This window comes from Passer montanus, unplaced genomic scaffold (genome assembly GCF_014805655.1).
Source record: "Passer montanus isolate IOZ18808 unplaced genomic scaffold, ASM1480565v1 scaffold14, whole genome shotgun sequence".
NCBI classification, from domain to species: Eukaryota; Metazoa; Chordata; class Aves; order Passeriformes; family Passeridae; genus Passer; species Passer montanus.
In genome coordinates, this window is record NW_024360941.1 from 12,748,831 (window position 1) to 12,765,194 (window position 16,364).

General features: G+C 36.1%; 1 protein-coding gene across 23 annotated transcripts in view; it reads right to left on the reverse strand.

The window, feature by feature from the left end:
* The window catches only part of SORBS2 (sorbin and SH3 domain containing 2), a 145,150-nt gene that overhangs the window by 15,539 nt on the left and 113,247 nt on the right, over positions 1-16,364 (reverse strand). For 8 of the 23 annotated variants that reach the window (XM_039699878.1, XM_039699875.1, XM_039699874.1 and 5 more), the window contains 7 exons: positions 14,756-14,808; positions 13,901-14,088; positions 7,335-7,423; positions 4,919-4,965; positions 3,428-3,542; positions 3,205-3,333; positions 1,270-1,473 (listed from right to left, as the gene is read on the reverse strand). In XM_039699878.1, the coding sequence (XP_039555812.1) occupies positions 1,270-1,473; positions 3,205-3,333; positions 3,428-3,542; positions 4,919-4,965; positions 7,335-7,423; positions 13,901-14,088; positions 14,756-14,808 (825 nt within the window). Of the gene's footprint in view, positions 1-1,269; positions 1,474-3,204; positions 3,334-3,427; positions 3,543-4,918; positions 4,966-7,334; positions 7,427-10,091; positions 11,652-13,900; positions 14,089-14,755; positions 14,809-16,364 lie in introns of all 23 variants that reach the window. The other 15 variants (XM_039699868.1, XM_039699877.1, XM_039699867.1 and 12 more) reach the window with 5 other exon arrangements.

Genomic DNA, 16,364 nt, shown 5'->3' on the forward strand with positions numbered 1-16,364 from the left:
TAATTGAGCAGTTTTGTGGGAATAGAAGAGATAGGATCTACCTCTCTGTTGTGATACATTCTGGAAAACCAGACAAGACCTGCTTGAGCAACTGTCCCAAATCAACTAATACTTATTACTAAGAAATATTTTCAGAGGCTACTGTTGCCTAGAAATGACATCTTTTGGTAGCTTTTTACAACCCCAAAGTAGTTAGTAAATGTGGAGCTTATTTCAAAGTTGAAGCATGTGGATGACCACCAAGTATGGAAGTAGATAGAAGTAGAAAAGAGGACAAACCTAAATGAAACATGAATTAATAGCAGGATAAAGAAGTTTATAATTACACACAAAACCCACTGCCTATGCTGAAGAGATAAACAGCAAAGGTAAAGAGGAAGATCTAGAAAAGTTTCCATCTTGAGTGTTCAAAGTAATTGATAAGTTAATTCTGAGCACAGCTTGCATGCAGAAACTTCCTTAGTTTCTATCACTGCCAAAAATGTTATGTTCCCCGCACAGGTGAGTGCAAAGCCTCACAAGTGAATGATAAACCAGAACACAGGAATCTTTCTGCAGCATCCTGTAGTGTGGTTTGTGGTGGTTATCTAGACTAGGAAGGAGAACAATTCAGAACCTACGATATGCATCTGGTGTAAAAAAATATACAACCATAAAGGTCTGAATTCAAGTTCATTGACAAAGTGATGGCAATCATCTCACTCCTAAATGAAACAATACTGTCAGTTTGTACCACTCCAAAGAATGTACCAACATTCTAGCCTCCGCACAGACTGTGAATGGCAAAAGGAGGAAGGTTTTGGTACAGAATCACTGGCTGTTCTCTTTTGCTTCAAAAGGTACAGAACTGGTCTTGGCAAGCTGTTTCCTGCATGCTTATGGAACCGTAGGCTTTTAGGACAGCTGTGTTATGGGAATGTCTTCACATTGTACTATTAGAAGTCTGCTAGAAATATTCTTAAAACTCAAATTCTTGCTAAGATTCCCAAATAAATTTTTCTCTGTTGACTTGACTTTTCTGCCCAAATTTCACCAATCTCTACTAAAAATAATGTAGTAGCCAATTAAGAAAAGAGCATAAATCCTGGCATAGTATAAGACACACTTGTCTATTAAAATTTTTTTATTAACAACATAGTAATGCAATTCTATCTGTGAAAGAAAGAAATGTTGTGTAGTTAATCCTAAGTTATGTATAATGTTAAAAAAATATTACAAGTCCTTCTAAACCCACTCTAGGGGTGGCAGCTAACATCAGAAAATCCTTACCTTAGTTGAACTTAAATGATGTATTCTGTCACTAGAATAGCTTTGGGGTATTGGAGGGTCAGGATAGTCATCTACACCTTTTGATGGATTCTTTTTGATGACTTCTACATAGGAGACAGGGAAGATGCCTTGTTTGTTGGTTCCTGGTATTTTACCTTCATACCAGTTTTGATCAACTCGCTTAAGAAGAATTACTCTGTCTCCCTGAAATGCATTATGAAAATGAGTTATCAGCACATACATTGAAAGTTAATTTTGTACATAACAGCTATTATTTTAACACATAAGAGTATCTTCCCTACAGTGCTGCTTCCCATCAGTCTTGAGCATCATCTCCATTTTCCCATTTTACCTCACATTTTACCTCCCATTGATAACAGCCATATATAAAACTACCATCCCAGTAAAATGAGGGGTTAGGCATGAACTATAAATGCTGTTCTTTTATCTGAGGGAAATGTCATGTAGTCCTCTCCTCTTGCTTGGAAGATTAACTTTAACACTTTTCTTTGGAACATAACCTGTTTTAATTGTTGGCCAAACCACTAGCTAATGTCCCAACTATGGTATACATTGACTGCTATGCCCATTTTTTCTTAAGAGTGATAAAAGTTCAACAATGAAATCCATGCAAGTGCTTTGTTATCAGTACAATTTAAGTGAAGGTAGACAACTAAAAAGTATGAGTCTGCTGAAAATATGAGAGAACTAAGAGTTTTTCCTATGTAAAATGGGCAGAACCTCACTGTTCTTAGAACAGTAGAAATTGAAATGGAAAACATCAACTTTATATTCAAACCTTTTACTTTATCTTTCTTTGGTTTACATGATTTTCACCATGTCTTTCTGAAACAAATCCTTGCCTATTAGTTTTGCATTATTTTGATTTTCTTTAATTTTGTTTCTGTAGTTGATGTGTGGAGTTCACTACAATTGTCTTTAGTGAGAGGGAACAAAGGAAAAGCAGTGCAAATCAACTTTCCAAACAAACCAAAATTGGGCTGTCAAGATTATAATCACCACAATAAGCAAAAAAGCTAATTTTAGAAAGAAATAAGATATCAAATTATCCCCAATTTCTAATTTTTCTAAGTTCCTATTCCTGGGGTTTTTTAAGCCTCTCTGACTTTTACAAATTTCAAATGAATAAAAAACCACCCATTATTTTCAGTAGTGCTGGATTAGGCTGTAGGTCAGCAACAAACATCTCTATCCTTACTTTTTTGTTCAAAAGAAAAACAAACCACTGAAAAGCTTCTATGAACTATAATTCTTAAAAAAACCAACCAAAACCAACAAATGTAAGGGGCAGAACTTCCCACTGGATGAGAAGTAACCACTACTTATATCTAAGTATTTAATATCTGCAATAATAAAGTTTCTCTACAGTATTAATAGTCCAGTGTCTAACAAACTTCAGAAATTAAAACAGTTATTTTGTTAATGTGCAATTCAGTATAGCCAACAGGATATGTATAGGAAAGATAACAGAACATTATAAAGAAAAAGCTGTTATTAAATAAAATATTTACATTCACAAAAATATCTCTGAGGCTTTTTTTGGTATCTTTTATCTCCTGTAATTTTCTATTTATTCTGTATTAAAATCCTTACTACAATAATTGTGACAGACAGGAATAGTAATTAAAAGAATAGATATTGAAGTGAAAACTCAAAATTTAGCTGGACAGTTAGCAGGTAGCATATGCTACTCTGCCACAATCCAAATTAAAGGCAAAACACATTTGCAGTATTTGCAGGTAGCTGAGACAGACTGCAAGCTAACAAGCTATTTTTTAAGAGTTTCCTACCATAGCATTGCTTTGTGCATTGCAAATCTTGAATGCAGAGTGCACAAAGCACAGTATTATATTGATTCTGTGTAGCAGGAGACATTATAGTGGTATTTTGATGGAAGATAGTTCTCAACTGTACCTTTCTAAGTGATAACTCCACATTTGTGTCTGCGCTGAAATTATATTTGGCAACAGCTTCTCCAATCTCTCCAATCTGTGCAGGGGGAGGTGGCCTGGCAGGCTGTGCTTTTTCTGGAGGAGAAAGTTTCTAAGGAAAAAGAAAAACCAGATTTTCACCATTCTCATGTGGTTTGTGGACCTATTACCCAAATTAATTAAAAGAATTAAAACAAAGAACAAACCTCAACATAAGAAATTGGGAATATTCCAACTCTTCCATGGTGCTCACCCTCATACCAGTTTTGATCAATTTTCCTGAGGATATAGACAGTATCTCCTTTCTTAAAGGACAGCTCTCTGTAACAAATTTATTTATATCAGATGTTTATAGCTTTACATTTAACTCTCCTCCCTGCATGGTTCCTGAGATTTTACAGTTTGGAACTGAAACAGAATGTCACAACTAAACATTTGAAGAAAAAGTGTCACAGCTGTGGTACATTTATCAGTTGATCATAACATAGAAAATCAAAAAACTCACATTTATGAATGCCATGCAGTATCTATAGGTTACAAAGGCCTGTCTTACATTGTGATTCCAAAGAAGCATTGCTAGTTACCACCAGAGAACTTAGTATGATGTGTGCATGCAACTATGATGTCTTTTGGATCACCTGCATAAGTACTGCTTTTATGACAGAGGGATACTTGGTGTGTTCTTTATGAATTCAGTATGGAAACCACAGAGTGTATTCCACATCTTCATGGCTTATCACTATCTTTCTGCAGCGTAGCAGCTTGGTGTGCTTCTGCTCTACACATTTTCTTTTTCATAACAGCTATTCAGAAGCATGAAGGACACAGGATTATGTTCTCACCATCTCTTGGTATCAGAGACTGTGAGTTGTTAAAAGTTGGATACCAAAAAAGGGACTTTTTAACATCATTAAGAATATTTTCAGATCCTGGCTTGGGAGATCTTAGCTGTATCATCCATTTGGTTTTTCAAGAGCTAATGTGCTGCTCTGGTAATTTCAATTGTGAGTTTTGTCCTGACACAGCTAATGTAATTCTAGTGTCAATGTTTGGTCATTTCTAAAGATTGTTTAAATGTCTTGAATCACTGGAACAACGGCAGAAATGAATTGGTGATATTTTACTTTGATTGTCTCATATCCTAAATAAGTGGTTCCAGTCTTTTGTTATGGACCACTGCTTTTTGTGTTGATATGTGGCATGTCACATCCTGCAGAAAGCCTATGTATGTTAAGACGGACAGGAAGAGGCTGAAGCATTATACAGACTTTTAATAGACTCAGTATCTATGACAGAAGTTTAAGCAATTTACCCTCTGTCACCTAAATGTAATTCACAATAAACAAAGAGCATTCAGTGTGTGGATAGACTCATTATCTATGACAGTAGTTTAAGCAATTTACCCTGTCACCTAAATGTAATTCACAATAAACAAAGAGCATTCAGTGTGTGTCCTTCATAACCTGTGCTCTAGAAGGCTGAAGATGCACAGCTATTCATGTGTTCAATGGAGATATAATAATTTAAGGTAATTTTGTTACAAAGTAATTTCTCACACAGTTTGCTAGTGCAGTGACAGCAAGCAGGGTCCTCCTATCCGTGGCATTTCTGTTGAAACTGGCTCGAACACCACTTAAGTGGTAGAAAGAGTTTGCTTGAATTACGAATTCTTGAATGAACAAAAGTCTAGTACTTACTTAGAAGTTTGAGCTTTAAAGTCATATACAGCTCTAGCTGGCAGTTTCTGAAAAACAGGTGAAGTGATTAATACATTCAGGTAGTATTACTATATGATAAATGTGTTTCAATTTTTAAAAGGTGTTCAAGATCCAAAAAGAAAAGGATGAGCTATTCAGTGGTTCTTGAAGAAATAGGCAGTAAAATATATGTATTTCTTTTTTAAGGCAGTTAGGTGTTTGGGACTTAGTGTTCTAAAACCAGAAATAGCTAAATTTTAATGCAGATTACTTTTCAACTTGATGTTTAAGAGAAGTACCAAAGTAAATAAAAAAGTTAACTATGTCAATGTGACTTTTAGGCAATTAGATCTCTAGGTACAACATAAATACACATACTTAATATTCTGTAATATTTTAGGTGCCTTTAATGTCAACTTGTTTTCTGTAGGCTAATTTCAATTGCAATGATGCATTACATTTATATATATATCTACATCTCCTCTGACAGCTGGAAATGGTTGGAATATTTTTAATTTCTATAATTACATTCATAGTTTTAAGAAAGCACAGGACTGGAGGTGATCTGAGTCATCTGTGCAGCTCTCTTGCTATCACAGGCAGTCACATGATAACATTTCTTTCATTCATTTATCAAGTTCTGTCACCAAGAACATGTAAGCTCAATAGGACTGTCTGCATCTGGCAAGTAGCCAGCACCAGATACTTCAGAGGAAGTGAAAGGCAGAACCACATGAGGGCATTTGTTAAAGTGATTTAGTCTTGCTCTGCAAGTACTTGCACAGATAAGATCACCCCATTCTAATAAATGCCTCTCTAGGATGTACTAGTGACTAGAATGAGCTGATTATGCTATTTCTGAGAGATACTATTTGTCATGATGTAAAGGTGCACATCTTTTTATGACAGGAATAAAAAGGGACACTTGCAAATTTTAAATTTTACCTTTATTCCAAGCCAGGTGTTCTTGACTTGGTTCTCTCTCTTGTCATTTTAAGAGTAGCAAATCGAGCACACCTACAGAATTGTCTTCACTAAAATAAGAAGTCCCTGAAGTTTATAGGGATCCTGTCAACTTGAATTTTACCATACTAATACAGATTTTCCATTACACATCTCCTTCAAATAAGATAGCCTAAATTTAAAAGCATTTTTCTGTTCCTTGCTCTTATTAAAAACAGTTTTTAGACAGGAGGGGATATTCACATCAACATATGATTCATATCAACTGTAGCTAAGCCCTCTTCAGTCTTTCCTGATTTTGGTACAGCTGCTCTTGTAACTATTACAGCAAATAACAGAAAAAGTTGATATTAAAAGAACAGTGGAGCTGTTTAAATACAAAATACTTGAAAATGTACAAAACATACTGGAAATAGATATGCCTTTCCTCTTTAACATTTTTAAACCTTTTAAAGTGATCTTAAAAACGGCTTGTAAATTTAAGTATTTTATGTATTTTCAAATTGAAAGATGACTTCCCATGTCAGACTTCTTCTTTAAAAGAAACATACAATATGGCTCCTATGGAACTATGGAACTCCTATGGAACAATATGGCTATGGAACTTTTTTAGCCTGTATTTTGTAATGAGAAATCTTTTTTTAAAAAATCAGACTTTTAATCAAATTGCAACAATATAAGCACGTCAGTGGCGTATAAATGGTTCTGAATTCAGTTTTAACCATACCACCATTTCTCAAGGAATATAGCCCAGAGCAAAATCTTACATATTAGCAATTAAAATATAATAATATTTTATGTTGTTTGGAGAGCATTTATAATCCTATAAGCATTCTTAAGATACAGAATAATATACTTTATTCTTCAATATGTACTTTTCAGTGATGCTTTGTGTTACTTTAAAGGTGGTATGCCTGCTTCCACTTCCTCTTCCAAAACATCACTGCAAGCAATCAGTACCTAATTATAATCACCAACTGCTGCAGATGTTAGAGACTCCTCTTAGGATAATTGGTTTCATCTAATCCACTAACAGAGTGGTTTGCTTTCCAAACAAAAATAATGGTGAAATATAGATGTTTTGTATCAATTTTGAAGCTAAGGTAGTTTCTTTGTGTAATACTTTGGGTTTCTGAACAGCCTTTCTCCAGTCAAATCTGTTTTTTTTTCTCTGTTCCAAACACACACTCCAATCAGCTTTGACAGAGCTGATCAATACCTAGTGAATTTACATCCATGTCTATTTAATAATGAACAGAAGAATACAGCTTATCTTACAAAGCCTGATATTATTTAAATTTCTTGAAGTACCAATCTCCTTAATGAAAAAGGCAGATCCTGTTCCTTTGGTCTCCATCATTATATTGTCTTAAAACCAAGACAAAACTTGTCTCAAATATGTTACCAATTTTCCATATGAGTATTGCTGTGTTATTTACTGTTGTTTCACTACCTCTTTGTCTGCAGTTCCTCTTCTCTCCCTTGGAGTACATCGTCCCACATCAGTGAAAGCAGAAGAATAGCTTCCAGGAGACTCCTGGTCTACTGAAAACAAAAATTATGTGAAACTACGATAAACAAAATCATTTGAATCTGTGATGCTGCTTGCTTTCATTTAGGGGGGTGAAAAGATACTGAAATCTATTATTTTACATTTAATAGAAAGAAAAGCACGTGGTATGAAGGTTAAGAGCACCTTTAAATGAAAAAAAATTACTAACTTTAAGCAAAGGCTAAGGCTGTCCTCTGATCCAGAGCAGAAGGAGCTCTATGATTGAGGATCAAGAGTGTATTTATTTATTTATTTCCTCACTGTGGAAAGGGCTGCTCCCCTGCGCTGGGCCAAGGGGAAGACATGACAGCTCAGACTCCATCAGGTTGCACATGTTGTTTTGGAATGCCAGCAATGTAAACACATAATTACATGCAAAACACATGATTCAAGCATGCTTCAATGAGAAAATGTGAAGAAATATGGTTTCCTCCTAAGTGATCTAAGATGCATTTCTACTTTACCAGGGGCACATGTTAGGCAGCACAAGGGAATTTAAAAGGATGTTACTTGATAAAAACAACTCTGTTCTAAGAGATGGAATACAAACCATATTACTCACCAATCTATGTGGCAGACTTTTCTAAAGCACAGTTTACCAATGTTTATTACAGGATGGTGAATATTTTCTCATGTTTTGATAAGGATAAACTCAAAACCTTATACACTGTATAGTTCTGCAAGTTGCAAATGTGAAATGAAAATAGAACTATTTAATGAACTGCCTCTTAACTTCTGAGAAGTACTGTTTTAGTCTCCTACTACCACAGTGGTACTTTCTAGTGGAAATGTGATTTAAATTTGTCTTCCTTTGACTTCATTCCCACACTCTGTCATACATTTCTAAAGAAATACAAGTGCAACATAGAGAACTGAAAGCATTTCATCCGTTCCAAGTGGTTATTGGCTAAGCCATGAAAACTTGTGGCTATTGATAAATAAAATGGAGGTAAAGAGTTAATATTATTATTTATGCCACTGGTTGTAAACATGTCATTCCCAGTAAGTATATCATAGCCCTAGTTCTGGACAGCTTTTTTTTGATATGGCATGTGTTCCTGAATGAGGATGTACCCCTACTGCATAAACCTAAAGATACAATGAATGACTCCAAACACATCTATTTATTTTTCTTAAATTTCTAGCAGTAAGAGAAGGATATTGGAAATGAGTGAAAATGCAGAAGCTTTAGGACAAAAAAATCTCCCTTTTCTCTACAGCTCCTTATGCAGTCAATACTGGTAGTTTTCAGTCATCTGCTATGACCTTCAGGTCTCTGTGTGGCTATAAGAGGTGCACACACATCCAACAAAACATGAAAACTTGATTAGAAGTAGAGCTCAGCCATGACTGGTGCTGATGGAAACTAATTGAATATTCTGCTTTACTCATTCTCCATGCTGCTTTAGGGATATTAATGTTGACAGAGTATATTGCTTTCCTCATGCCAAGGTCCTTCATAGCTGCAAAAGCTACAACAAAACCACAGTAACTGTACACTGTGGATTTCCTTATTTTCACAGACTGGAAAATTCTCATTTAGCAACTACAATATGTGAAGAACACATTTTTTAACAACTTCAGTCTCATCATGTAGTACTTTCTGCCAGGGTTAATTATGATCAGGTCTCAAGTATGACTAATTCAATACTGAACTGCATTTCATAGCTGTTTTTTTACCAAATTTTCTATTCTAAATATGTCTATTACAACTAGTTAAGAAAAGATGGTAATCGCTTCAATTCTGATTTTTCTTGAAATACATGTGCTTCTTGCACAAAAGTTACACAAAAATATGTGAGAATAAGAATAAGATGGGTCTGATCAAATATTGCATAATTTTTATATTAAAGACATTCTCTCTTACATCCATTTGGGACTTCAAGAATATATTTTAACTATTTTTTTCTTTTTTTGATTAAAATAAAAGAAAAATTGAAAAAAACAGGCAGAGCAACAAACAACTCAAAGCAGTAACTTTAAAAACAGATTGGTCATACTTATCCTGTCACTTTCATTCAAGTTTTGATTATTGAGAAATTCCCTTCTATAAAGATAGGAAATTTCTCAAAATTTCATAGACATTTTGAAATTCTATGGAAAAAATTAGTTTTGCTGCCACAGAAATTGGAAGTTATTCGAACAGTGGAAATGGAAACTTCCTAAGATGATCTTAACATCTATTCACAAAAAGTAACACAAAGCAGTGGATTCATAAGAAAACAGAATCAAGTTTCTATGGTACTGGCAGAATTAACAGCATTTTTATCACTTACATTTAACAAAATACATTTTAGATGCACATTCTTTTTTCTTAGTGATAAAGAAAGGCTTATCTGCATATTGTTTTCACTTTGACCAGCATCTTATGATGCATGAATTCACTGCTTAATAACATAATTATAATTTATAGAACTAATTTAGTTTCAATTAGTTGAAATGCACTGCTACTTCAGTTGTCCTGATTACTGTATTTTGTGAATAGACAGGAAATTTATCTGTCCTCAACACCTATGTGAAAATGATGTCCTTCACTAAGAATTTTGTGGGATGAAAGCTTCTTATAGACAACACAAAGTGGAATGAGAAAGGGTGGGAAACACAGGGAGTAAGGTTGGATAAGTCAATCACAAGGACAGAGGAAGAAAGTTAATCCACCTTGGAAACACAGTGCACTATCATTGTTGTTAGTTGCATCCATGTCTGGAAAAGAGGCACTAAGAGGTAATCTTCCACAATCATTCTGGTACAGTGGACAATGGATAGCACCATCTTGAGGCAGTGGATGAAAAGGCTGCTGCGTGGGACTCTTTTTCAGAGCTTTAAGAGATGAATTCCTTTCTGGAATGTCTGGAAGCAGCTCAGTAATAAGTCTGTGTAATATACTGTTGTCGGGCAAGCTTCCCCGCCTTTTTTCAGCTTTGATTTGGTCACAGATGTCTTTAAGTGCAGAATCTAGTGCTTCAAACACAGATGACTTGCATTTTTTCTTTTCAGTTTGTTTTTTAGGAGCTGCACTTTTTTTCCTCCGGAAAGGCACTGGACTGACGAGGAATGCTATCTTAGACAGGCCGGATTCTGCTTCCTGTCTCCTTGGATCTTCAGTGGTTTCTTGCTTAGCCCTTTCATGTTTTAGCATGGTGGTGAACCGGGTGTAGGATGCTGGGCATCGCCCTTTGCAGGAGCTGATGAGATGCCTGTGGTGGTGGTGGTGGTGGTGGTGGTGATGGCCTGAGCCATAAAAGCTTTCAGATGAAGTGAAGGAAAAGTGATCAAAGTCACTTTCACTACAAAAGGATGAACCCTCTATCTGGATAAAGTCACTGAGATCAGAAACCACTCCGTCTTGATCGCTGTCTGAAAAATCTATATGTGATCGTTGTGGCTCATCACTGGTCACTTCAATATGAATTGGCACCAGGGTTTTAGACTTGTAGCTCCGTTGTACCTGAGAGGGATGTCTGACTGGAGTTTCTTCTTCCAGCAGGGATTCGATAGAAAATCGCCTCTGTGGACACAAGCCATTTTTAGGAGGCTCTAATGTAACAGTTGACAACATGTCATCACCAAGGTTCGGCATTGATTTTGACTTCTGAATTAACTTTTCAAATTCAGATATTCTGGTTGGCACCATGTCTCTGGGCACCTCCTCAGTAGAAGACTCTCTCCAGCCTTGAAGTATACCTTTGTGCTGCTCTTTTTCATATTGCAGTATTCTGGACTTGACAGAACAAATCACCTCAGAATTCATCAAGTCCTTGCGATTGATGCGGTGCATCTTTTTGTACATCTTCAGGAAACCTGGAGCATCATGTGCAGATCTGTGACGAACTCTTGACCTACCACTACCACGGCCCTCAACGTATGGGGAGTTCCAGTTCATTGAGCGAATTTCTTTGGAGTCCTCCTCACACAAGAGAGAGCCCATGCTTTCAGCCTTGGCCTGTGCATCGGGATAGTTATCGTGATCATCTGTCAACAGGTCATCACAGCTACGAGATTTCCTCTTTGGAGAAGCAGCTTCCTCTGTGCTACTCCAGACTTCTGCATTTTGCCGAGTCATTTGCCAGCCATTCTTGTAGCTGGTTGCCCTTCTTGAATCATTTGGAACAGCTAAATGTTGTCTGTAAGTGCTACAGTAATCTAATTCATTTGAGGTGTTGTGGTTGTGCACTGAGTAACTTAAAAGGGATGGATATATTTTGCTAATATCCCCACCTTTATAATCCATAGAGCAGCATGGTAAAAAAGAGACATTGCCAGAAATTAAAAGATTCAGAAAGTTGGAATTAGCATCAGTAAGTATTAGAAAGACTAGAAAAGAGAGAACAATTAGTGCATCTATCAGCTTAGGTTAGTACATAGTTTGTTACAGCCTAGGAATGCAGAGCTAATTATTAAGTTATTTTCCAGGTGCAAAAATGCACTCATGATAATTTGAACAACAAAAGAATTCCTTATTAAATATGGAGATGTTATCTCCTCTACAATCCCTGCCACTAAAGCAATATAAGAAACCAGGCATCAATTGGGGATTAATTGGGATTTTTAAGCAGGTCAGCAGACAGTAGAAACTGCAAAGGATTTAAAGATGAAGCCACACAACAAATCTAGACCTCAGCATAACACTGACTTTTCCAACTGGGCATTCTGAAAAAGATGTTTATGATTTTTAACCTGTATAATGCCCAGAGTTCACAGCATCCACATATTCTAAGATAGTTAAAATAAAGATAAATTTTTGGAAAATAGGATCAAAATAGGAAATAGATCAAATAGGAAATTTCTCCAAGTCATTCACAGGTAGCCTGCTCCTTCCCTGTGTGATAGCACTAGAGGGAGCAGTGCTTTGTACAGCCTATGCGGGGCAGAATAAGACAGCTCAAGAAGTGTTATAAAAGTGTAAGGGAAGGTGTATCAGTTCACTGAGCCTATCCACAATGTAGAAGTAAAAATAACCCTTAGATTGACTTCCATAACAAAGGCCTGATTTTTCAAGCTTTAAGACGTATTTTTATGTGCATGGTAGATCTACAAGACATTATGAGACAAATCTGGAATGGTGGTCTTTCATAATTGTACTGAACTTTCAAAAATAGTCTCAAGTGGCAACATTCAGTTCAGGAAGGATGCTTCAAACAGCTCAGTCTGCTTTCTAAAAAAAATGGAACCTAGATCTGAAACTGAAACACTTGAGTTCAAAATTCATGATGATCAAACAGTTCATAATGTGCCTCTTCTTTAACAAATTGGTTAATTTCAATAAAAATTAACATTCTACAGGGGTTATAATGCTGGAAGAGAACAGTGTCCCCTTCTGAAAACTAACTGGCTGTAGAAGATATTCTTAATGGAAGGATTTTCAAACACAGGAAGTGTTGAAGTCATGCTTAGTATTTGTTATTGGTGGTGGAGTCAAAGGCACACACAGGCAAGTGGAATCTATTAACTTTTTACTGCCTGGCCTGGTAAGCCAAAAGGATGAGTTATTCCACTTTTAAAATCACTGCTACAACAGTTCAAATGTTTAAAATACATTTGCTTTTCAACCACCTCACTCTTAATGTTCCTCATTTCTTTTCTTTGACACCTTCTGTTGCAGTCTGGGTATTATGTTATTTTCACTGAGAATTTACTTTTACAAAGGTTTACTGATAGCTACAAAATAGAGCAATTAAGAGAATAATACAAATAATAATTTGAACAGAAGGAGACATATTATATTCAGTATTATTCTATATATTACTTCCATTTTATGTTTTACTGGAAGCTTTTTTGTCTTTCTAGAAAATCTCATCCAAACCTCCAAACTCAAATGAACAAGTGATTCTGTGATCTCTTTCCTGGAGAGTTGTGAAAAACAGTAATAGGATGGTGAGTTACTTGACAAAAATAAGCTAATTAGATGGAATTAGCTGTACTAAATACTTCCAAGGATTTAGAAAGTAAAAAACCAGCCAATGGATGCTTTCTTGATTAAATCAGGTCCTGATAACTATGGATATTTTCTTGATTATATTAGGTCCTGATAACTGACAGCTAAGACATCAGCTATGGATTTAAAAGGTCTACTATCCTGGATACACATATTTAATCTTACACGTTATTTGTCTCAATTTACTTTCTCAATATAATAAAACTAGTTTTAAAATCACAATAATCTAGTAAGAGAGTAGTAGAATTAATAAAAATATTAGGATTTATATATTGTGCTAGAATTCTTTTAGTCAATTCTCTTTTGTTAGAACAAGCAGTTGAAACTGGAAAATCCTGTGACAAATACAGCTTTCCAGCTTAAAATTACACCTGTAAGAATAAACAAGTCAGCCTTTCATGGAAGGCCAAATCTGTTGCTTCACATCACATCCCCTGGGGACAGGCACTGAGCGACAGCAGGCAGCTGCTACCAACATATAGTACAACACATCCCCAGTAGTTTTCTGCTAACTAATGTGGTCTCCTCTTACCTTTAGCTCGTGATGGAGAAGAAGGAGATGAGCTAGTTAAAGGCTTCCTAAGGGTGGAACATGAGCCCTGTGTGTCTGTACGGCCCAGGTTAGGTCTGTTGGCATTCTGATCGCTCTGTGCCCTCTGGTGACTTACAGCAGGCTCTGACTTCCTTCTCTTTCTGTAGTCACTTGCAGTACTTGCAGAACTACAGGAAAAAGCAGTATCAGTAGCAGTCTGAGATCAGAATCCAGGGATTTTAAAAGTAAGGTCATAATTATATTATTGGTTTATAGATTAAAAAATGCAAAATAGATACATGAAAAACACATAAAGGGAAGAAGCACTGGTCTCACAAATTTTACAGCCCATTTCCCAGTGAAAATATTAATTTGTTCTTAACCTGATTGTTTTAAAGTTGTACACAACATTACTATGCCATTTTCTTTGAAATAAATGCATCGAGTTTATTTAGATTATTTTTTGGAACTGGAGTTTAGGTGCAAAGATATGAAAAAGACAGAGACTGAGAACAGTCAAGGCATCATGCTTAGGAAAACAGCATTGAATATGCTGCAGGCTGTCAGGGTAAAGAATAAATCACTGCTGCTGAGAGAGAAGCTCAGGAATGTTAGTGGAAAGACCCAGAACACAGTGTGGTTGATTTAAATGCAAACACTAAGTCCTTCTAAAACTAAAACAAAGTCTACACACCAGTATCAAAATCAACACCCTCTCCAAGCATCTAATTTGCCAGTAGCTCACAAGGTGTATGTTAAAATCTGATTTTCACAAAATCTGCTGATGTCAGGTCCCAAAGAAGACCCTCAGGCTGGATAATCTGTGTCTGCTGAAGTATAGATAGTACTTCTTACCTGGAGGGCCTGTCCAGGCCTCTGTCTGTTGAATAGTGATGATATAAGGAAGCCTGTGAAAACAAACACATGGATTGATATGTTTGTATTTGAAAAAGGAGTGAAAATTTTTGTTTATCATGTTTGATGGCTCCTTGTTACTCTATGGCAAATCCTATAACAACAGCATGATAATTAACATCCTGGGCACTCCGTCACAGATACAGCAACATTTCATGAGAATAAATTATGCAGCTTTTAAAAAGCATCACTAGATTTCATTACCTATTCTACTTCAGCAATTTTTTTTTCCTTTAAAGCACTGCTAAATAATGATCCCAAATCATGCTTTTCTATGTACTTTTCAAAACCAGACACAGAACAGCTGAAACAAATCTTTACTATAACGACAGAAAAATCTGAAAATTATTCCTTTATGTACATGTGAGGTCTGCAGTGCTTCTCTTCATGTCTTAGTTACTCACCAAAATCCCACAATCAATAATAGCCAGAAACTTTTGTCAATCCCATGACATTTGTGGTCAGCAACTGGCCTTATATACCTTATAATCATGGTAAGAACAGTTCCCATCACAGAAAATTAGTCATTGCTTATGGGGTTACAGATGTACTGCATGAACACTGGGAGATGGAACTTCCAAGTCAACCTTAAATGACTACTGATTTTAAATCAACCATTCCAAGCCTTCAGTCAGAATTAAGTAATATTACAATTCTGGTAACCAGGTATGAATCTACGATGAACTGCATGGTTTCTGGGGTATTTCTTCATGGGTACAAAGCAGTCAAGTTCAAGAATTAAACTTCTTTCAAGTTCCTGGCATGTCATTTCAGCTTTCCATAACCAAATGGACTAGAAATAGAACTATCATACAGGTTTCTAAGGTGCAGGAAATATTTTTTCCCTTTATAGAGAGCCTTCTTGGCTTTTTCCCTGCATGGAAAAATCTTTGTCCTGAAGGACTGCCAAAGTAATGGCTCTCATGGGCTATACAAGTCCTTTGTTTTGTTGGAATTTTTTTCCCCCCAGTGATTTGATTTGCAAGTTCATGAACAGAACTTCACCCAGATCTGTTAAATGACACTTAGGTACATCTCTAGGAGTCACCAGTAGTCTTAGAATATATGGGAACAGATTTTTTAGGACTGTGGGGCAGGGAGGGCCACACAAACATGCCACAATATGAAACAAGTGGTATCTAAAACTTGAGCTAAGATAATTCCAAATGTTCACATAGTTCATATTTTCAAATTTTTTACATCCTCTGAAGGCTTAAAAGTACTTTGTGACGATTCTCCCATCACTCTCCAAATGCAATGATTTTAAGATATATATCCAATACTATGAGGTCTGTCTGCAGTAAAACCATAGAAGTCAGACACAGTGTTGCTCACACCAACAGCCAGTATAACCACAGTAAGCAAAGGCCTCAGGTCTGTGTGCTTCCCTACACTACCCATAAAACACACATTCAGCCTGTCCTGGAAAACACCCGAGTCTCATTTCAAAACTGGCCACAACCATCCTCCTTCTCTTGACCAGTCACTGCCATGGTCTGGAACCAGCCAGGAAGGAAACTTGGAACCACAGGTGATCTCAGAGAACTGT